A 22,710-nucleotide genomic window follows, 5' to 3' on the forward strand; every position below is an offset into this window, starting at 1 on the left:
ACTGCATGTGTGTACTGTGTGTGTGTCTACAGTGTGTGTGTCTACTGTGTGTGTGTCTACTGTGTGTGTGTACTATTGGTGTGTATTGTGTGTGTCTACTGCGTGTGTGTACTGTGTGTGTGTCTACTGCACGTGTGTCTACTGCATGTGTGTACTGTGTGTGTGTCTACAGTGTGTGTGTCTACTGTGTGTGTGTCTACTGTGTGTGTGTACTATGCATGTGCATTATGTGTGTGTCTACTGCGTGTGTGTACTGTGTGTATGTTTACAGTGTGTGTGTCTACTCTGTGTGTATCAACTGTGTGTGTGTACTATGCGTGTGTATTGTGTGTGTGTCTACTGTGTGTGTGTCTACTGTGTGTGTGTACTATTCCTCCTAACTCCCTCCCTCTATCTCTCTGTCCTCTATTCCTCCTAACTCCCTCCATCTATCTCTCTGTCCTCTATTCCTCCTAACTCCCTCCATCTATCTCTCTGTCCTCTATTCCTCCTAACTCCCTCCATCTATCTCTCTGTTCTCTATTCCTCCTAACTCCTCCATCTATCTCTCTGTCCTCTATTCCTCCTAACTCCTCCATCTATCTCTCCGTCCTCTATTCCTCCTAACTCCTCCATCTATCTCTCTGTCCTCTATTCCTCCTAACTCCCTCCATCCATCTCTCTGTCCTCTATTCCTCCTAACCCATCCATCTATCTCTCTGTTCTCTATTCCTCCTAACTCCCTCCATCTATCTCTCTGTCCTCTATTCCTCCTAACTCCTCCATCTATCTCTCTGTTCTCTATTCCTCCTAACTCCTCCATCTATCTCTCTGTCCTCTATTCCTCCTAACTCCTCCATCTATCTCTCTGTCCTCTATTCCTCTATTCCTCCTAACTCCTCCATCTATCTCTCTGTCCTCTATTCCTCCTAACTCCCTCCATCCATCTCTCCGTCCTCTATTCCTCCTAACTCCTCCATCTATCTCTCTGTTCTCTATTCCTCCTAACTCCTCCATCTATCTCTCTGTCCTCTATTCCTCCTAACTCCTCCATCTATCTCTCTGTTCTCTATTCCTCCTAACTCCTCCATCTATCTCTCTGTTCTCTATTCCTCCTAACTCCTCCATCTATCTCTCTGTACTCTATTCCTCCTAACTCCTCCATCTATCTCTCTGTTCTCTATTCCTCCTAACTCCTCCATCTATCTCTCTGTCCTCTATTCCTCCTAACTCCCACCATCTATCTCTCTGTTCTCTATTCCTCCTAACTCCTCCATCTATCTCTCTGTTCTCTATTCCTCCTAACTCCTCCATCTGCCTCTCTGTCCTCTATTCCTCCTAACTCCTCCATCTATCTCTCTGTCCTCTATTCCTCCTAACTCCCTCCATCTATCTCTCTGTTCTCTATTCCTCCTAACTCCTCCATCTGTCTCTCTGTCCTCTATTCCTCCTAACTCACTCCATCTATCACCTAGGGTTCTGTTCATGTTGTTTCTCAGTGATCTATTAGTGGACATTAGTCACTCCCTCCCTCCAGGTGACATCACCCCAGGGGGAGAGTAATCCCTCTCTTTCCTCTAGTCCTTTTGTCATCCCCCTCTCCTCTCTTCGGTCTATCCTTGTCCTTCCTGTCTCCACTTATTCACCACTCCTTTCTTTCTCCTCTCTCCTCTACAGAACATATGATAAGACCAGCCTTTCGTGTCCTCTCCCCGATCCCTTTCTCCTCTCTCTGCACAATAAACTATGAGAGCATTGCGTGTAGTCTCCTTTCCTCTCCCCCCACCTCTTGTCTACGTACAAACATGTATGCAGTCACAACTTACTCTAAGTCTCTCTGGATAAGAGTGTCAGTTAACTTACTAAAATGTAAAATGTTTTAGAATGTAAAATCCTCTCCTCTCCTCTTTATCTCCTCAACACAATGGCAGACCTCTCCTCTTCCAGTTCACCTCTCCTCTATCCCTATTTTCAAACCTCCTCTCCTCTCCTGTCCTGTCCTGTCCTCTCCTGAACGCAATGGCAGACCTCTCCTCTTCCTGAACACAATGGCAGAACTCTCCTCTTCCAGTTCACCAACCTCTATCCCTATTTTCAATATCCTCTCCTCTCCTCTCCTCTCCAATCCTCTTCTCTCCTCTCCTCTGCTCTCCTCTCTTCTCCTCTCCTCTCCTCTCCTCTAATCTCCTCTCCTCTCTTCTCCTCTCCTTTAATCTCCTCTCCTCCCCTCTCCTCTCCTCCCTCTCTCTTACAGTGACAGACATGTCTTCTCCCTGAATGAGGACAACTCACCTGTATCCTAGCAACTACCTCTCCTCTCCTCTCCTCTCCTCTCCTCTCCTCTCCTCTCCTCTCCTCTCCTCTAATCTACTCTAATCTCCTCTCCTCTCCTTTCCCTTTCCTTTCCTCTCCTCTCCTCCCTCTCTCTTACAGTGACAGACATGTCTTCTCTCTGTATGAGGGCTCACCTGTCTCCTAGCAACTACCTCTCCTCTCCTCCTCTCTGCATTCTCCTTTCTAGAGTGAGGGAGCGGGAAAACAAGATGCCGGAAGAATGAAAAACTAGCCCTCTTCACTCGACCTCTGTCCATCTGTCTATCATTTAATTCGGTCATTTTTTATTAATTAATTCATTAATCAGTCATTCATTCAAGGACTAAAGTTGAGGAAGGATTCAGATATGTTGTGGCACAGTTTATAGTCCGGAGAGGAGAAGAGGAGAGTTTGAGGGCAACACCTGGCACACTAGCTGCCTCTTTCTCTCTCTCTCTCTCTCTCACACACACACACACACACACACACATACACACACACACACACACACACACACACACACACACACACACACACACACACACACACACACACACACACACACACACACACACACACACACACACACACACACACACACACACACACACACACACACACACACACACACACACACACACACACACAGAGAGAGGAAGGTAAAAGCGCTGTTCAGGCACATGTCCTGCTACAATTTATGATCGGGCTCCACAGAGGACACATCACATGGGTCCTCTTCACGCTGCATGGCTCTGGGTGCTCCACAGTGTCCCCACTGAGTACTAAACTCAACACTACATAAACTCCGGGGTTATGCTGATTTAGAGCAGGAGCTACGGGGAACAATAAGTTATTGCCTCAGTGGGTTAGCATGGTACTGGCAACACCAGGGTTGTAGGCTCCATTCCCTCATGTGGCAACACCAGGGTTGTAGGCTCCATTCCCTCATGTGGCAACACCAGGGTTGTAGGCTCCATTCCCTCATGTGGCAACACCAGGGTTGTAGGCTCCATTCCCTCATGTGTCAACACCAGGGTTGTAGGCTCCATTCCCTCATGTGGCAACACCAGGGTTGTAGGCTCCATTCCCTCATGTGTCAACAACAGGGTTGTAGGCTCCATTCCCTCATGTGTCAACACCAGGGTTGTAGGCTCCATTCCCTCATGTGGCAACACCCATTCCCTCAGGGTTGTAGGCTCCATTCCCTCATGTGTCAACACCAGGGTTGTAGGCTCCATTCCCTCATGTGGCAACACCAGGGTTGTAGGCTCCATTCCCTCATGTGTCAACACCAGGGTTTAGGCTCCATTCCCTCATGTGTCAACAACAGGGTTGTAGGCTCCATTCCCTCATGTGTCAACACCAGAGTTGTATGCTGTCTCTTCATTCCCTCATGTGTCAACACCAGGGTTGTAGGTTCCATTCCCTCATGTGTCAACACCAGGGTTGTAGGCATTCCTCATGTGTCAACAACAGGGTTGTAGGCTCCATTCCCTCATGTGTCAACACCAGGGTTTAGGCTCCAATTCCCTCATGTGTCAACACCAGGGTTGTAGGCTCCATTCCCTCATGTGTCAACACCACCATTCCCTCATGTGTCAACACCAGGGTTGTAGGCTCCATTCCCTCATGTGTCAACACCAGGATTGTAGACCTCCATTCCCTCATGTGTCAACACCAGGGTTGTAGACCTCCATTCCCTCATGTGTCAACACCAGGGTTGTAGGTTCCATTCCCTCATGTGTCAACACCAGGGCTGAGGTCATGCCACATACTACACATAACATATGTATTGCGGTAACTGTTGCAAGTTCTGTAAGTCACTTTGGATGAAAGTATCTACAGGAGAGTGGCCCCCCTAGGCAACGGGTTGATCCACTTTAGAGGACACAACACCCACATGCACGCACACACACACACGCACGCACGCACGCACGCACGCACGCACGCACGCACGCACGCACGCACGCACACACACACACACACACACACACACACACACACACACACACACACACACACACACACACACACACATTCCAGGCAAGCAGCTGAGGACACTCCGTGGGGAGGAAGCAGACACATACACCACCAAACATATGTTATGGATGTACATATAGAAATGACGTATGTTGGATCGGCAATGTTTTTTTTAACTGCTGATTTTGTATATTCATCTGTGGACTCTAGTCTCCAGGGTAACGGAGCAATAAAGGCCTTGACAACACATCTGCCTCCCCCCGACTCCTCCTCTACCTCACCCCTATGACCTGACACACAGTGTACACGCATGCACGCATATAAGCTTTTAGGAAGCCGGAGAGTGTTGACATCAATGACCACAATATATACCCTCTCTCACTGCCAACATCTCTGGCATTGCCTCTTATTCTCCCACTCCCATCCTGCTAGCTTCCTCTTTCAATATTCATCTGTCCATCTTTTACTACAGTAACTAGTGAGAGTAGAGAGATCTATTCTCGTCTTTTCACAGCTCATCTCCTTTATACTCCTGCATTGCTCTGTTCGAGAAGTGCCTATCCTTTAAACTGTTCTCAAATCAGTGATAACAGTCCAGCGGCCTGCTAAGTCTCTGTGTGTCTGAGTCCTTTATCTGTTCCCAGACCTGTGTATGTGTCCAAGATCCATGCTGTGACTGTGGGAAACTAAGTGGTATGCTCACACTACATTTCACACAGCACCACGCCAGCCAACGAGCCACACAGGGCGTAGTATCAAATCAGACTCCTTGTTACAAATCCAAACCAAGCTTCATGCAACACAGCTACTGGTATTGATAAACTGCTATCAAAACAGATTCATCTGGAATTGATCAACAGTGAGTGTGAGTGTGTGTGTACTCTACCTACCTATAAAGTAAGACAGTAGTATAGCCAGCAGGCTGAGTGTGTGTACTCTACCTACCTATAAAGTAAGACAGTAGTATAGCCAGCAGGCTGAGTGTGTGTGTACTCTACATACCTATAAAGTAAGACAGTAGTATAGCCAGCAGGCTGAGTGTGTGTACTCTACATACCTATAACGTAAGACAGTAGTATAGCCAGCAGGCTGAGTGTGTGTACTCTACCTACCTATAAAGTAAGACAGTAGTATAGCCAGCAGGCTGAGTGTGTGTACTCTACCTACCTATAAAGTAAGACAGTAGTATAGCCAGCAGGCTGAGTGTGTGTACTCTACCTACCTATAAAGTAAGACAGTAGTATAGCCAGCAGGCTGAGTGTGTGTACTCTACATACCTATAAAGTAAGACAGTAGTATAGAAGTGTGTAAGTGTGTGTACTCTACATACCTATAAAGTAAGACAGTAGTATAGCCAGCAGGCTGAGTGTGTGTGTACTCTACCTCTCTACCTACCTATAAAGTAAGACAGTAGTATAGCCAGCAGGCTGGCAGTAGTAATGGCCGACACGGCAGCACATTTCCAGCTGCAGTACTTGGACGGCTTGTTGAGCTTGAAGGCAGAGCGGGAGAAGGTGTTTCTGGGTAATAGGCGAGGGGGCGGAGAGTAGACCGTCCCAGAGGTCAGAGGGTAACCAGGGGAGGAGCTACTAAAGAGAGGGGTTGTCCCTGACGATGTCTTAAACAGGAAGTGCCTGAAGAGAGGGAGAGAAAGAAGAGAGAGAGACAAAAATTTGGACAAAAATAATACTCACAGAGTCAAAACACACAGAGGTCCAAAACATACAGAGTCAAAACACAAATAAACCCCAAAGAAGTCAACTAGAGAGAGAGAGGGGTTGAGAGTGGAGAGATATGAGGCCAGAGATTGAGAGTGGAAAGGAACAGAGAGATATGAGGCCAGAGATTGAGTGTGGAAAGGAACAGAGAGATACGAGGCCAGAGATTGAGAGTGGAAAGGAACAGAGAGATACGAGGCCAGAGATTGAGAGTGGAAAGGAACAGAGAGACACGAGGCCAGAGATTGAGAGTGGAAAGGAACAGAGAGAAACGAGGCCAGAGATTGAGAGTGAAAAGGAACAGAGAGATACGAGGCCAGAGATTGAGAGTGGAAAGGAACAGAGAGAAACGAGGCCAGAGATTGAGAGTGAAAAGGAACAGAGAGATACGAGGCCAGAGATTGAGAGTGGAAAGGAACAGAGAGATACGAGGCCAGAGATTGAGAGTGGAAAGGAACAGAGAGATACGAGGCCAGAGATTGAGAGTGGAAAGGAACAGAGAGATACGAGGCCAGAGATTGAGAGTGGAAAGGAACAGAGAGACACGAGGCCAGAGATTGAGAGTGGAAAGGAACAGAGAGAAACGAGGCCAGAGATTGAGAGTGAAAAGGAACAGAGAGACACGAGGCCAGAGATTGAGAGTGGAAAGGAACAGAGAGATACGAGGCCAGAGATTGAGAGTGGAAAGGAACAGAGAGACACGAGGCCAGAGATTGAGAGTGGAAAGGAACAGAGAGGTACAAGGCCAGAGATTGAGAGTGGAAAGGAACAGAGAGATACGAGGCCAGAGATTGAGAGTGGAAAGGAACAGAGAGATACGAGGCCAGAGATTGAGAGTGGAAAGGAACAGAGAGATACGAGGCCAAAGATTGAGAGTGGAAAGGAACAGAGAGATACGAGGCCAGAGATTGAGAGTGGAAAGGAACAGAGAGATAATTGCTCTCAGAGTACAGGTGAAGGAAATACACACACAAACACACAGATACACACACACACACACACACACACAAACATTGCTTTGGGCACTCACTTGTGGACTTAATTATGTATTCACAATATTTCCATGAAATTACATAGACACCTACATGGAATACACATTCAAATGACATCTTGAAGGGTGGGGTGTGCCTTTATCCAATTCCCCCTTAATGAAACTTTAATGAAACCGTTTGATTACGTTATTTTCTATATCTTTGGTCTGATTATATATCTTATTCTGCCTGTTTCATTTCAAGGTCACACTAAACCGTCACTCTTTCTCCACCCTGGCTCTCTCGGTTCCCACTCTGGCTCTCTCTTTCCCCACTCTGGCTCTCTCTTTCCCCACCCTGGCTCTCTCTTTCCCCACTCTGGCTCTCTCGTTCCCCACCCTGGCTCTCTCTTTCCCCACCCCGGCTCTCTCTTTCACCACCCTGGCTCTCTTTCTCCACCCCGGCTCTCTCTTTCTCCACCCCAGCTCTCTCTTTCCCCACCCTGTCTCTCTCTTTCCCCACTCTGGCTCTCTCTTTCTCCACCCCAGCTCTCTCTTTCCCCACTCTGGCTCTCTCTTTCCCCACCCCGGCTCTCTCTTTCTCCACCCCAGCTCCTCTTTCCCCACCCCCGTCTCTCTTTCCCCACTCTGGCTCTCTCGTTCCCCACCCCTGCTCTCTCTTTCCCCACCCAGTCTCTTTCTTTCCCCACCCTGGCTCTCTCTTTCCCCACCCTGGCTCTCTCTTTTCCACCCCGGCTATCTCTTTCCCCACCCTGTCTCTCTCTTTCCCCACCCTGTCTCTCTCTTTCCCCACTCTGGCTCTCTCTTTCCCCACCCTGGCTCTCTCTTTTCCACCCCGGCTATCTCTTTCCCCACCCTGTCTCTCTCTTTCCCCACCCTGTCTCTCTCTTTCCCCACTCTGGCTCTCTCTTTCCCCACCCCGGCTATCTCTTTCCCCACTCTGGCTCTCTCTTTCCCCACCCCAGCTCTCTCTTTCTCCACCCCAGCTCTCTCTTTCCCCACTCTGGCTCTCTCTTTCCCCACCCCGGCTCTCTCTTTCTCCACCCCAGCTCTCTCTTTCCCCACCCCGTCTCTCTCTTTCCCCACTCTGGCTCTCTCATTCCCCACCCTGGCTCTCTCTTTCCCCACCCTGGCTCTCTCTTTCTCCACCCCAGCTCTCTCTTTCCCCACTCTGGCTCTCTCTTTCCCCACCCCGGCTCTCTCTTTCTCCACCCCAGCTCTCTCTTTCCCCACCCCGTCTCTCTCTTTCCCCACTCTGGCTCTCTCGTTCCCCACCCTGGCTCTCTCTTTCCCCACCCCGTCTCTTTCTTTCCCCACCCTGGCTCTCTCTTTCCCCACCCTGGCTCTCTCTTTCCCCACCCTGTCTCTCTCTTTCCCCACCCTGTCTCTCTCTTTCCCCACTCTGGCTCTCTCTTTCCCCACCCTGGCTCTCTCTTTCTCCACCCCAGCTCTCTCTTTCCCCACCCCGTCTCTCTCTTTCCCCACCCCGGCTCTCTCTTTTCCACCCTGGCTCTCTCTTTTCAAACCTGGCTCTCTCTTTTTCCACCCCGGCTCTCTCTTTTCCACCCTGGCTCTCTCTTTTCCACCCTGGCTCTCTCTTTTCCACCCTGGCTCTCTCTTTCCCACCCTGGCTCTCTCTTTCCCCACCCTGGCTCTCTCTTTTCCACCCCGGGGAAACACCCTCCTCCTCTTCTCTACTAGAACCAGACCTGCTGTTCACCTACCAACACCTGGCTCTCTCTTTCCCCACTCTGGCTCTCTCTTTTCCACCCCTGGCTCTCTCTTTTCCACCCTGGCTCTCTCTTTTCCACCCTGGCTCTCTCTTTTCCACCCTGGCTCTCTCTTTTCCACCCTGGCTCTCTCTTTTCCACCCCTGGCTCTCTCTTTTCCACCCTGGCTCTCTCTTTTCCACCCTGGCTCTCTCTTTTCCACCCCTGGCTCTCTCTTTTCCACCCTGGCTCTCTCTTTTCCACCCCTGGCTCTCTCTTTTCCACCCTGGCTCTCTCTTTTCCACCCTGGCTCTCTCTTTTCCACCCTGGCTCTCTCTTTCCACCCTGGCTCTCTCTTTTCCACCCCTGGCTCTCTCTTTTCCACCCTGGCTCTCTCTTTTCCACCCCTGGCTCTCTCTTTTCCACCCCTGGCTCTCTCTTTTCCACCCTGGCTCTCTCTTTTCCACCCCTGGCTCTCTCTTTTCCACCCTGGCTCTCTCTTTTCCACCCTGGCTCTCTCTTTTCCACCCCTGGCTCTCTCTTTTCCACCCTGGCTCTCTCTTTTCCACCCCTGGCTCTCTCTTTTCCACCCTGGCTCTCTCTTTTCCACCCTGGCTCTCTCTTTTCCACCCTGGCTCTCTCTTTTCCACCCCTGGCTCTCTCTTTTCCACCCTGGCTCTCTCTTTTCCACCCCTGGCTCTCTCTTTTCCACCCCTGGCTCTCTCTTTTCCACCCTGGCTCTCTCTTTTCCACCCCTGGCTCTCTCTTTTCCACCCTGGCTCTCTCTTTTCCACCCTGGCTCTCTCTTTTCCACCCTGGCTCTCTCTTTTCCACCCTGGCTCTCTCTTTTCCACCCTGGCTCTCTCTTTCCACCCTGGCTCTCTCTTTTCCACCCTGGCTCTCTCTTTTCCACCCCTGGCTCTCTCTTTTCCACCCTGGCTCTCTCTTTTCCACCCCTGGCTCTCTCTTTTCCACCCCTGGCTCTCTCTTTTCCACCCTGGCTCTCTCTTTTCCACCCCTGGCTCTCTCTTTTCCACCCTGGCTCTCTCTTTTCCACCCTGGCTCTCTCTTTTCCACCCTGGCTCTCTCTTTCCCCACCCTGGCTCTCTCTTTTCCGTTTATCTTTTTTTTACGAGGTTGCATCATATTTCTGTTGAAGCTTGCATCGATACACACTTCAATATATGTTCCAACAGAGTACGCATTCCAGAGGTTCCCTCTGTGCTTCGTGTGGCAGACTTTGACTTGGACTCGTGCACCGACTCTCCCGTGTGTCACCAGTGTAGAGAGGAGGAGACAGTCCCAGGTTTAGAACTACTGAGTTTATTAAAGCACTATATGGGACGAAATCCAAAGTGCAAAAATAATAAAGTAGTCAGGAAATAGTAGGAGAGATTCCTCTCAGGAAAACAAACAACATTTACAATGACCGACAAAGACAAATGACAGAGGGAGTTTATATACGGTGACAGAGTGGGGATTGGAACCAGGTGTGTGTACTGGTGACGAGACAAGTCCGGGGTCGATGAGTGAAGGGCGTTTGCCAGCAGCAGGTTCGTAAGCAGCTAGAAGGCCGACGACGCTGAACGCCTGAGCTGGACAGGAGGGGGCGCCAAAGCAAAGGCTGGTGTGACACTGTGCTCCAATTTGCATACTTGGAGCATGATAGTATGCATTTTGAGAAGAAAAAAAAAAACAGTTTTGTAGAGGAAGTGTGCTTGTCAATAGAGGAAGTGTGCTTGTCAATAGATGAAGTGTGCTTGTCAATAGATGAAGTGTGCTTGTCAATAGATGAAGTGTGCTTGTCAATAGAGGAAGTGTGCTTGTCAATAGAGGAAGTGTGCTTGTCAATAGATGAAGTGTGCTTGTCAATAGATGAAGTGTACTTGTCAATAGATGAAGTGTGCTTGTCAGTAGATGAAGTGTGCTTGTCAATAGAGGAAGTGTGCTTGTCAATAGATGAAGTGTGCTTGTCAATAGATGAAGTGTGCTTGTCAATAGAGGAAGTGTGCTTGTCAATAGATGAAGTGTGCTTGTCAATAGATGAAGTGTGCTTGTCAATAGAGGAAGTGTGCTTGTCAATAGATGAAGTGTGCTTGTCAATAGTGTGCTTGTCAATAGATGAAGTGTACTTGTCAATAGATGAAGTGTGCTTGTCAATAGATGAAGTGTGCTTGTCAATAGAGGAAGTGTGCTTGTCAATAGATGAAGTGTGCTTGTCAATAGAGGAAGTGTGCTTGTCAATAGATGAAGTGTGCTTTCAATAGATGAAGTGTGCTTGTCAATAGATGAAGTGTGCTTGTCAATAGATGAAGTGTGCTTGTCAATAGATGAAGTGTGCTTGTCAATAGAGGAAGTGTACTTGTCAATAGATGAAGTGTGCTTGTCAATAGATGAAGTGTGCTTGTCAATAGAGGAAGTGTGCTTGTCAATAGAGGAAGTGTGCTTGTCAATAGATGAAGTGTACTTGTCAATAGAGGAAGTGTGCTTGTCAATAGATGAAGTGTGCTTGTCAATAGATGAAGTGTGCTTGTCAATAGATGAAGTGTGCTTGTCAATAGATGAAGTGTGCTTGTCAATAGATGAAGTGTGCTTGTCAATAGATGAAGTGTGCTTGTCAATAGATGAAGTGTGCTTGTCAATAGATGAAGTGTACATGTCAATAGATGAAGTGTGCTTGTCAATAGAGGAAGTGTGCTTATCAATAGAGGAAGTGTGCTTGTCAATAGATGAAGTGTACTTGTCAATAGATGTGAATAATTATGAAGAGAAAAGAAAAGCTTGTGCAAAATAATTAACATTGATTTATATAGGTTTGTGCTGTGTGTGTGCTGTGTGTGGAGCTGTTTGTGTGAGTGTGTGTGTGTGTGTGTGGTGATGTGTCTGTGTGTGTGTGTGAGAGAGAGAGACTGTTGGTGAATAAGAGCATTGACTTTCTGCTAATTACCCAGCATGCCCTTTGTCCTCTTGTTAATTGTCCAGGTCCCCCCTCTCTCGTTCCATCCTTCCTTGATCCCCCCTCTTATCTCTTTCTCTCTCCCCCCTCCTCTCACCCCCCCTCTCTCTCCCCTCTCTCTCTCCCTCTCCATCCCTCTCTCTCTCCCTCTCTCTCTCTCTCTCCCTACCTCTCTCCTTCCCTCTCTCTCGATCTCCTCCTTCCTCTCCAGCTCCCTCTCTCCCCATCTCCTCTCTTGCTCCCTCTCTCTCCCCCTCTCTCCTCTCTCGCTCCCACTCTCCCTCTGTCCTCTCGCTCTGCCTCTCCCCCTCTCCCTCTCTGTCCTCCCTCTCCCCTCTCTCTCTCCTCCCTCTGTCTCCCTCCTCTTCCTCCCCTCTCTCCCCTCTCTGCCTCTATGTCTCTCTCCTCCCTTTCTTTCTCTCCGCTCTGAGTTGGCACGATCCTCTCAGTGATCTTCTATCTCTCCCAGAGCGGTCAAAGACAGAGAAGGAGGTGTGGGGGAATATCCTGATATGAGAGGCAAATTGAAGCATTTGCAGGACCGATTGGAAATCAAACTGTGTGAGAGTACACACACACACACACACACACACACACACACACACACACACACACACACACACACACACACACACACACACACACACACAGAGATTGGATAAGGGACACAACAGTAACACATTCAATCTCCTCCCATACAATCTGTTTTATCATCCCTCAACCTCTCTGCACCTTCCTGACATTCTTTCTCTCTCTCTCCCTTATCTTCTATTTCTTACTCTTCTCTCTCTCTTTCTCTCTCTCTCCCTTATCTTCTATTTCTTACTCTTCTCTCTCTCTTTCTCTCTCTCTCCCTTATCTTCTATTTCTTACTCTTCTATCTCTCTTTCTCTCTCTCTCCCTTATCTTCTATTTCTTACTCTTCTCTCCCTCTTTCTCTCTCTCTCCCTTATCTTCTATTTCTTACACTTCTCTCTCTCCCTCATCTTCTATTTCTTACTCTTCTCTCTCTCTTTCTCACTCTCCCTTATCTTCTATGTCTTACTCTTCTCTCTTTCTCTCTCTCCCATATCTTGTATGTCTTACTCTTCTCTCTCTCTTTCTCTCGCTCTCCCTTATATTCTATTTCTTAAACTTGTCTCTCTCTTTCTCTCTCTCCCTTATCTTCTATGTCTTACTCTTCTCTCTCTCTTTCTCTCTCTCTCTCCCTTATCTTATATTTCTTACTCTTCTCTCTCTCTTTCTCTCTCTCTCCCTTATATTCTATGTCTTACTCTTCTCTCTTTCTCTCTCTCCCTTATCTTCTATGTCTTACTCTTCTCTCTTTCTCTCTCTTTCTCTCTCTCTCTCCCTTATCTTCTGTCTTACTCTTCTCTCTCTCTTTCTCTCTCTCTCCCTTATCTTCTATGTCTTACTCTTCTCTCTTTCTCTCTCTCCCTTATCTTCTATGTCTTACTCTTCTCTCTTTCTCTCTCTCCCTTATCTTCTATTTCTTACTCTTCTCTCTCTCTATTTCTCTCTCTCCCTTATCTTCTATTTCTTACTCTTCTCTCTCTCTTTCTCTCTCTCTCCCTTATCTTCTATGTCTTACTCTTCTCTCTTTCTCTCTCTCCCTTATCTTCTATGTCTTACTCTTCTCTCTTTCTCTCTCTCCCTTATCTTCTATTTCTTACTCTTCTCTCTCTCTTTCTCTCTCTCTCCCTTATCTTCTATTTCTTACACTTCTCTCTCTCTCTTTCTCTCTCTCCCTTATCTTCTATTTCTTACACTTCTCTCTCTCTCTCTCTCTCCCTTATCTTCTATGTCTTACTGTTCTCTCTCTCTTTCTCTCGCTCTCCCTTATCTTCTATTTCTTACTCTTCTCTCTCTCTCTCTCCCTTATCTTCTATTTCTTACTATTCTCTCTCTCTCTCTCTCCCTTATCTTCTATTTCTTACTCTTCTCTCTCTCTTTCTCTCTCTCTCCCTTATCTTCTATGTCTTACTGTTCCTTCTCTCTTTCTCTCTCTCTCCCTTATCTTCTATTTCTTACTCCTCTCTCTCTTTCTCTCTCTCTCTCTCTCTCAATTCAATTTAATTTGACTTTATTGACATGGCAAGTTCATTATTACTTACATTGTTAAAGTATACACATCGAAAAATATAAATAAAAATATATATTTATATCTAAAATATATTTATATATAAATAAATGGTGGGACCAACAGCAATAATAATAGTAGTAGTGGACATGGGATTACCATTAACAACAACTACAACAACAATATTAATGAGAACAACAATACATTAAAGCAATGGTAGTAGACCAGTGTCAACATGACTGAGAAGACACATGACATGGTGTGACAGATAAAACACCTGCAGTGAGGATATTGTTGAAGAGTTTGAGTAGAGCCAATTTGAATTTGTGGTCTGTATATGATCATTTCATTTAAAATACCATCAGCACCACAGGCCTTTTTGGGTTGGAGGATGCATCGTTGTTGCCATAATTCTTCTTCTGTATTGGGGTTTCCACAGGACTCTGATAGTCTTTGACTGCTGATTCAAGGATTTGTACATTTTCTTGTATATCTTTTTGTTCTGGGCTCTTTGTTATATTGCTGTAGAGGTTTACAAAGTGATTTCTCCACATATCCCCATGTTGGACAGCCAATTCCTCATGATGAGGTTTGTTTAATTTATTCCAATTCTCCCAGAAGTGGTTTGATTCTCTGGATTCCACAATTCCATCCAGCTGATTTCTAATGTGCTGTTCCTTTTTTGTTCTTCGGGTGTGTTTGTATTGCTTCAGTTTTTCCCCATATTGACGGCATATCTTTTTGTTGTCTGGTTCTCTGTGTTTTTCATTAGATATATTTCTCAATGACTTTCTTAGATTTTTGCAATCATTATCAAACCATTTTACATTCTCTGTTATTTCTGGTTTGCTCTTATGCTTACTTTAAATTAGCCAAGGAGGCTAATTTGTCAAACATAATGTTTGTCTTCCAAACAGCCACATTTACACCTTCATTGCTGTAGGAGAATGTTAAGGCTAAAAAGTTGTCCAGGAGAGATTGTATTTTTTGGCTACTACTTGCTTTTTGGTAGATGTCTGTACTGTTTTCTCTCCATCTATAGGCCTGTTTTGTACCATGTCATTTATTGGGCCGTGATGCTTCATGGTTGGGTTCTGCTCTTCTCAGATACACTGTGATTTTACTGTGGTCTGAGAGAGGTGTTAGTGGGCTGACTGTGAAGGCTCTGAGAGAGGTGTTACTGGGCTGACTGTGAAGGCTCTGAGAGAGGTGTTAGTGGGCTGACTGTGAAGGCTCTGAGAGAGGTGTTAGTGGGCTGACTGTGAAGGCTCTGAGAGAGGTGTTAGTGGGCTGACTGTGAAGGCTCTGGGAGACTCTGGGTTTAGGTCAGTGAGGAAGTAGTCTACAGTGCTGCTGCCAAGGGATGAGCTGTAGGTGTACCTACCTAAAGAGTCCCCTCTCAGCCTACCATTGACTATGTACAGACCCAGTGTTCCACAGAGCTTCACGAGCTGTACTCCATTTTTGTTTTTCACTTTGTCATAGTTGTTTCTATGGGGGTACGTGGGGAGGGAAAGGTTGTTGGTTCCTGGTAGGTCTTTATCCCCATGACTGTTAATAGTGTCTTGTTCTTCTGTTCTGGCATTCAGGTCTCTCTCTCTCCTTTCTTTCTTTCTTTCTTTCTTTCTTTCTTTCTTTCTTTCTTTCTTTCTTTCTTTCTTTCTTTCCTTTCTTTCTTCCTTTCTCTCTCTCTCTCTCTCCCTTATCTTCTATTTCTTACTCTTCTCTCTCTCTCTATCTCTTCTTTATCTCTCTCTTCTTTCTCTCTCTCTCTTCTCTCTCTCTCTCCCTAAAACAATCTCTTTCTATTAACCCCTCGCTCAGTTTCTCCCATTCTCCCTTTTCTCTTGTCATTCTAGCCTAAACCTTAAATCTCACTCTGGTGCCTTCATCCCTCTTCCCTGCCAACCTGTCCAGACTATCCACAACACACACACACGCACGCACGCACGCACACAAGCACACACACACACACACACACACACACACACACACACACACACACACACACACACACACACACACACACACACACACACACACACACACACACACACACACACACACACACACACACGGCTAGAGTGTCATCTCTTAATGAGAGGGAGGATAGGTACTGGCAGCAGTCTGATGGTGTGACTCTGCCAGAGCTCTCTGGCTCTGTCTCCAGAACTCCAGCCAGACCACCCAGCCTCTCCTCTCCCCGTGCCCAGACAGGAGGGCCCGTCCTGGGGCTAGAGGGAGGGGGTTGGCAGGCTTGTCTGGAGGTCTGGGCTCCAGCTCCAGTCACTGTGACAAGGCACACAGCCATGCCCAACCCCTACCACCTGAACCTAAACAGGCTGGGCTGGCAGGACAGACAGGAGAGTGTATTTGTCCATCTGCAGAAACATTCCCCTAATTTAAAATCCTCTGAGGGTCATCTACTGTGTGTGTGTGTGTGTGTGTGTGTGTGTGTGTGTGTGTGTGTGTGTGTGTGTGTGTGTGTGTGTGTGTGTGTGTGTGTGTGTGTGTGTGTGTGTGTGTGTGTGTGTGTGTGTTTGTGTCTATTCTTATGTATGTGTGAGAGATAATGTGTGTGTGTGTGTGTGTTACTTTATGTGTGTGAAAGAGATTGTGTGTGTTTTTTTGTGAATTAGTGATGATTAGACTCATCAATACTGTATGGCGCTCTCTCTCTGGGAATCTGATCTGGGATCAGAGTCAGAGAGCAGAGTGCATGCATGACCAAAGAAGGGTGTCGAAGCAGTACACCTTCCTCTGAGGCTCTCTCTCTCTCTGTGTGTGTGTGTGTGTGTGTGTGTGTGTGTGTGTGTGTGTGTGTGCGCGTGCGTGCGTGCGTGCGTGCGTGCGTGTGTGTGCGTCCGTGCGTGTGTGTGTATTTTCATGATGTGTGATGCATTTTCCGAATGTGTCATGTGTGTGTGAGTGTGTGTCATGTGTGTGTGAGTGTGTGTGTGTGTGTATGTGTGTATTTTCATGATGTGTGATGCATTTTCCGAATGTGGCATGTGTGTGTGTGTGTGTGTGTGTGTCTGTGTGCATGTGCGTGCGTCCGTGCGTGTGTGTGTGTGTATTTTCATGATGTGTGATGCATTTTCCGAATGTGTCATGTGTGTGTGTGAGTGTGTGTCATGTGTGTGTGTGTGTGAGTATGTGTGTGTGTGTGTGTATGTGTGTATTTTCATGATGTGTGATGCATTTTCCGAATGTGTCATGTGTGTGTGTGTGTGTGCGTGTGTGTGTGTGTGTGTGTGCGTGCGTGTGTGTGTGTGTGGTCTCATGCAGTCCCCAGAGTAGTTGATATTCAGCATGTGAGGTTCCACAGGGATACAGTAGGAGGCTTCCATCCCATCAGGCTGTCTGTATTGGTTGATAGACAATTGTTCATTGGTTGATAGACTGATCAGGCTGATCTTGTTCATTGATAGACTGATGATAGACTGATCAACATTGTTCATTGGTTGATAGACATTGTTCATTGTAGACTGATGTTCATTGGTTGAGACTGATCAACATTGTTCATTGGTTGATAGACTGATCAACATTGTTCATTGGTTGATAGACTGATCAACATTGTTCATTGGTTGATAGACTGATCAACATTGTTCATTGGTTGATAGACTGATCAACATTGTTCATTGGTTGATAGACTGATCAACATTGTTCATTGGTTGATAGACTGATCAACATTGTTCATTGGTTGATAGACTGATCAACATTGTTCATTGGTTGATAGACTGATCAATACTGTTCATTGGTTGATAGACTGATCAACATTGTTCATTGGTTGATAGACTGTGTCTTTGTTCATTGCATATTCAATAAATAGACTGATCAACATTGTTATCACTGATAGACTGTAGAACCAACACTGTTTTTTGCTGTTTGTGCAATGCTTCTGAAAGTATGAACCAACATACTTTCAATGTTCTGGTATAAACTAGACATTTAATACACTCTGGTTCTGGTCTCACCTGGTATTAAGTGCATTTAAATATTTTGTCACTTGTCTCACCTGGTGTGTAGTGTGTATTCTGTGTTCTGTAGAGTTTGTAGGAACTTGGACTAGTTTCTCAACTGGTCTGTAGTGTATATTCAGTGTGTATAACTGGGACTAGTGTCTCACCTGGTTTCCAGTGGAACGTTACTATTCAGTACCCAGCTGTCCTGTAGCTGTACAGACTCTGGTGAGGTGGGCCCATCCCCTGGTACCGGAGGGGGGGCGTGGATGGTGTTCCTACCCCCTCTTAGGGTGTTCCTGTTCAGGCTGTTGGCTGAGGAGTGGTGGTGGTGGTGGGAAAGGGTCTGGTGGTTGTGAGGGGGAGGCAGGGGGGGTCGCAGGGTGGAACCACTAAGGTGGTTAGGAGCTCCTGGACAGAGCGAGGGAGAGAAAAAAATAAGATGGTTATTCAGAAATAATGAAAGCATGGCGATCCCCATTTCTATTGTGGTCAGATTGAGGATTGGAAAGGAAAGGGAAAGGGAGATGAAGGGAGAGGAAAGGAGAGGAGAGGGGAGAGGAAGGGAGGGAAAATGAGAGGAAGGGAGGGGAGAGGAAGGGAGGGAGAATGAGAGGAAGGGAGAGAAGTGGAGAGGATAGGAAGGGAGAGGAAAGGAGGGGGGAGGAAAGGAAAGGAGGGGAGAGGAGAGGAAGGGAGAGGAAAGGGGAGAGGAAGGGAAGGAAAATTAGAGGAAGGGAGGGGAGGGGAGAGGAGAGGAAAGGAGGGGGAGGAAAGGAAATGAGGGGAGAGGAAAGGAGAGTAAAGGAAAGGATGGGAAAGGAAAGGAGGGGAGAGGAGTGGAAAGGAGAGGAGGGGAGGAGAAAGGAGAGGAGAGGAGAGGAGGGAAGGAGAGGAGAGGAGGGAAAGGGAGATGAAGGGAGAGGAAAGGAAAGGAGAGGGGAGAGGAAGGGAGGGAAAATGAGAGGAAGGGAGAGGAGAGGAAGGGAGGGAAAAGGAGAGGAATGGAGAGGAAAGGAGGGGAGAGGAAAGAAAAGGAGGGGAGGAGAAAGGTAAGGATGGGAGAGGAGAGGAGAGGAAGGGAGAGGAAAGGGGAGAGGAAGGGAGGGAAAATGAGAGGAAGGGAGAGGAAGGGAGAGGAAAGGAGAGGAGGGGAGGAGAAAGGTAAGGATGGGAGAGGAGAGGAGAGGAGAGGAAGGGAGAGGAAAGGGGAGAGGAAGGGAGGGAAAATGAGAGGAAGGGAGAGGAGGGGAGGGGGAGAGAAGGAGAGGAAGAGGGAGAGGAGGGGAGGGGGAGAGAAGGAGAGGAAGAGGGAGAGGGAGAGGAGGGGAACGAGAGGCCTGATACTGGTGTCTCTGAGGGGAATGAACAGATGTTTATAAAGGGAGAGAGAGATGGAAGGGAGGAGAGGAGAGACCTAGCCTCTCTACACAGGACAGACACTTCACATCTGTGTATACACAAAGACTCTCCTGAGAGGGCAGACAGGCACACACACATACACACACACACAAATGTGAAGGATGATGGAGTTTGATAGTCATGTGTTGTCCTCCTCCCGTCTCATCCCTCCGTTTCATCTACTCTCATCCTTTTCATCACTCTGTTTCTCTCCCTTTGTCTTCATCCCTGCATCATTGCAGCAGATGTTAATAGCTGTGAAACCATGTGAGTAAATGCTACTATTTACATTTCAAACAGACACACACACACACACTCACGCACACACACAAACACACACACACACACCATCTGTTTAAATTCTTGTATTTATATTCTGTCTCTCCCTCTCAAATCTGCCGATAAAAATGCATTGCATTTCTCAAATCTCCCTTTCGATGAATATAACAAAAAGTATTCATTAAAATTCTACTGAATTATATATGGCACTTTCAATAGCATGTGGTTTCTGAGTTCTAGTTTCCAAGTAGACAGTCTCCTGAGGGTTGGGGTGTCTGAGTTCTAGTTTACAAGTAGACAGACTACAGAGGGTTGGGGTGTCTGAGTTCTAGTTTCCAAGTAGACAGTCTCCAGAGGGTTGGGGTGTCTGAGTTCTAGTTTACAAGTAGACAGTCTCTTGAGGGTTGGGGTGTCTGTTCTAGTTTCCAAGTAGACAGTCTCCAGAGGGTTGGGGTGTCTGAGTTCTAGTTTACAAGTAGACAGTCTCCTGAGGGTTGGGGTGTCTGAGTTCTAGTTTACAAGTAGACAGTCTCCAGAGGGTTGGGGTGTCTGAGTTCTAGTTTACAAGTAGACAGTCTCCAGAGGGTTGGGGTGTCTGAGTTCTAGTTTACAACAGTCTCCAGAGGGTTGGGGTGTCTGAGTCTCCAGACAGGGAGGGTTGGGGTGTCTGAGTTCTAGTTTACAAGTAGACAGTCTCCTGAGGGTTGGGGTGTCTGAGTTCTAGTTTACAAGTAGACAGTCTCCAGAGGGTTGGGGTGTCTGAGTTCTAGTTTACAAGTAGACAGTCTCCTGAGGGTTGGGGTGTCTGAGTTCTAGTTTACAAGTAGACAGTCTCCTGAGGGTTGGGGTGTCTGAGTTCTAGTTTACAAGTAGGCAGTCTCCAGAGGGTTGGGGTGTCTGAGTTCTAGTTTACAAGTAGGCAGTCTCCAGAGGGTTGGGGTGTCTGAGTTCTAGTTTACAAGTAGGCAGTCTCCAGAGGGTTGGGGTGTCTGAGTTCTAGTTTACAAGTAGGCAGTCCCCAGAGGGTTGGGGTGTCTGAGTTCTAGTTTACAAGTATGCAGTCTCCAGAGGGTTGGGGTGTCTGAGTTCTAGTTTACAAGTAGGTAGTCTCCAGAGGGTTGGGGTGTCTGAGTTCTAGTTTACAAGTAGACAGTCTCCAGAGGGTTGGGGTGTCTGAGTTCTAGTTTACAAGTAGACAGTCTCCTGAGGGTTGGGGTGTCTGAGTTCTAGTTTACAAGTAGACAGTCTCCAGAGGGTTGGGGTGTCTGAGTTCTAGTTTACAAGTAGGCAGTCTCCAGAGGGTTGGGGTGTCTGAGTTCTAGTTTACAAGTAGGCAGTCTCCAGAGGGTTGGGGTGTCTGAGTTCTAGTTTACAAGTAGGCAGTCTCCAGAGGGTTGGGGTGTCTGAGTTCTAGTTTACAAGTAGGCAGTCTCCAGAGGGTTGGGGTGTCTGAGTTCTAGTTTACAAGTAGACAGTCTCCTGAGGGTTGGGGTTTAGTTTGTGTGACTTTTTTCAAAGCCCAGTTCACAATCTTGTTAGTAAAAAAACAAAGATTTTTTAAATAGATTCGTAGGTGTGTGTTTTTAGAAATAGACCAGCACTTACACTGCTTGCGTTCTCCAGAATATATTCCACTGGTGTGATATGTTAGCCACCGAATTCTCTACTACAGAGATGCTAGCCAGTTAGCTTGCTAGAGAGCTAGACCAAAGCATTAATTCTACAGCGACGCTAGCCTGTTAGCCTGCTAGAGAGCTAGCCCAAAGCATTAATTCTACAGTGACGCTAGCCTGTTAGCCTGCTAGTGAGCTAGGCCAAAGCATTAATTCTACAGCGATGTTAGCCAGACCAAAGCATTAGAGAGCCAGCTAGACTAAAAGCATTAATTCTACAGCGATGCTAGCCTGCTAGAGAGCTAGACCAAAGCATTAATTCTACAGCGATGCTAGCCTGTTAGCGAGCTAGACCAAAGCATTATTCTACAGCGATGCTAGCCTGTTAGCCTGCTAGAGAGCTAGACCAAAGCATTAATTCTACAGCGATGCTAGCCTGCTAGAGAGCTAGACCAAAGCATTAATTCTACAGCGATGCTAGCCTGTTAGCCAGCTAGAGAGCTAGACCAAAGCATTAATTCTACAGCAATGCTAGCCTGTTAGCCAGCTAGAGAGCTAGCCCAAAGTACGCCAGGGTACATATGCAGACACCAGCAGAATGAGGCAGGGGCTCTCCATGGCACGTTAACTTCACTGTGTGTGTTTGTGTGTGTGTGTGTGTGTGTGTGTGTGTGTGTGTGTGTGTGTGTGTGTGTGTGTGTGTGTGTGTGTGTGTGTGTGTGTGTGTGTGTGTGTGTGTTAGGCCCATGGCAGTGAGAACCATGGGAAGCAGTTTGTTTTCCAGGCTCTGGACGGGTAAACTGTTTATTGACATTTTCTCTGGTTCAACACAATGAGTCGCATGGTGGGGTATGTGTGTGTGTGTGCGCAAAAAAAACCTACTTCAGCAGTTTAAAAGAAATCAGCATAGGTCTCAACTCAGGGGAGTTCTCTTGTTCTTACCCTCCATCCTCTCTGTCTCGCTCTCCCATCTGTCTCTCAATTCAATCTCTCTCTCTCTCTCTCTTCTCTCTCTCTCTCTCTCTCTCTCTCTCTTTCTCTCTTTCTCTCTTTCTCTCTCTCTCTCTCTCTCTCTCTCTCTCTCTCTCTCTCTCTCTCTCTCTCTCTCTCTCTCTCCATTCATCCTTGCAGATACAAGTTGTACCTTCCCTTCCTAGCAAGTAGCTAGCGACCCTCTCGCTAAAAATAGGTAGCGCTCCCTATGCATAATGAATGGGCCTCGGAACCGCAGCGCTAATGCTAGCTCTTTCTAGGAGCGATCAGACGCGCTACATTTGGCCTGAGACTCTTCTCCCTCTCTGAGAGTGTGTGTCTGAGAATGTTCGGAGCAGGTGCTCTGAGCCAGACCCAATTCCAAACCCTGAACCCCATTTAGTTTTCCATTTCCACTTGCTGAACAGAAATACAAGTGTGTAAATGCATGCGTGTGTGCTTATGTGTCTGTGATCATGAGTGTGTGCGTCATGTAGAGTGGACGCTGAGCAGGAAATGAGACGAACCAAGCCATGCAGAAACTAACAAGAGAGATAATCCCCAGGAAGTCACACGCTGGGTGGGTGTGTCTGTCTGTCTGTTTGTGTGTGGGAGAGGGTGTGTGTGTGTACTTATATGTGTTTACTCTTGTTTGTGTCTGTGGTCGCTGGTGTGTGTGTTTGTACCAGAGGAGGCTGGTGGTAGGAGCTATAGGAGGACAGGCTCATTGTAACGACTGGAATGGAATAAATGGAAT

At 47.1% G+C, this 22,710-nt stretch overlaps 1 protein-coding gene across 1 annotated transcript in view; it reads right to left on the reverse strand.

Annotated features, from left to right (window-relative positions):
- Nucleotides 1-22,710, reverse strand: part of LOC135544954 (teneurin-2-like) — a 314,923-nt gene that overhangs the window by 127,262 nt on the left and 164,951 nt on the right. The window contains exons 4-5 of the mRNA XM_064972642.1: nt 17,856-18,099; nt 5,668-5,906 (exon numbers count right to left, since the gene is read on the reverse strand). Of these exons, the coding sequence (XP_064828714.1) occupies nt 5,668-5,906; nt 17,856-18,099 (483 nt within the window). The remainder of the gene's footprint in view (nt 1-5,667; nt 5,907-17,855; nt 18,100-22,710) is intronic.

Source organism: Oncorhynchus masou, chromosome 9 (assembly GCF_036934945.1).
Source record: "Oncorhynchus masou masou isolate Uvic2021 chromosome 9, UVic_Omas_1.1, whole genome shotgun sequence".
Classification (NCBI taxonomy): Eukaryota; Metazoa; Chordata; class Actinopteri; order Salmoniformes; family Salmonidae; genus Oncorhynchus; species Oncorhynchus masou.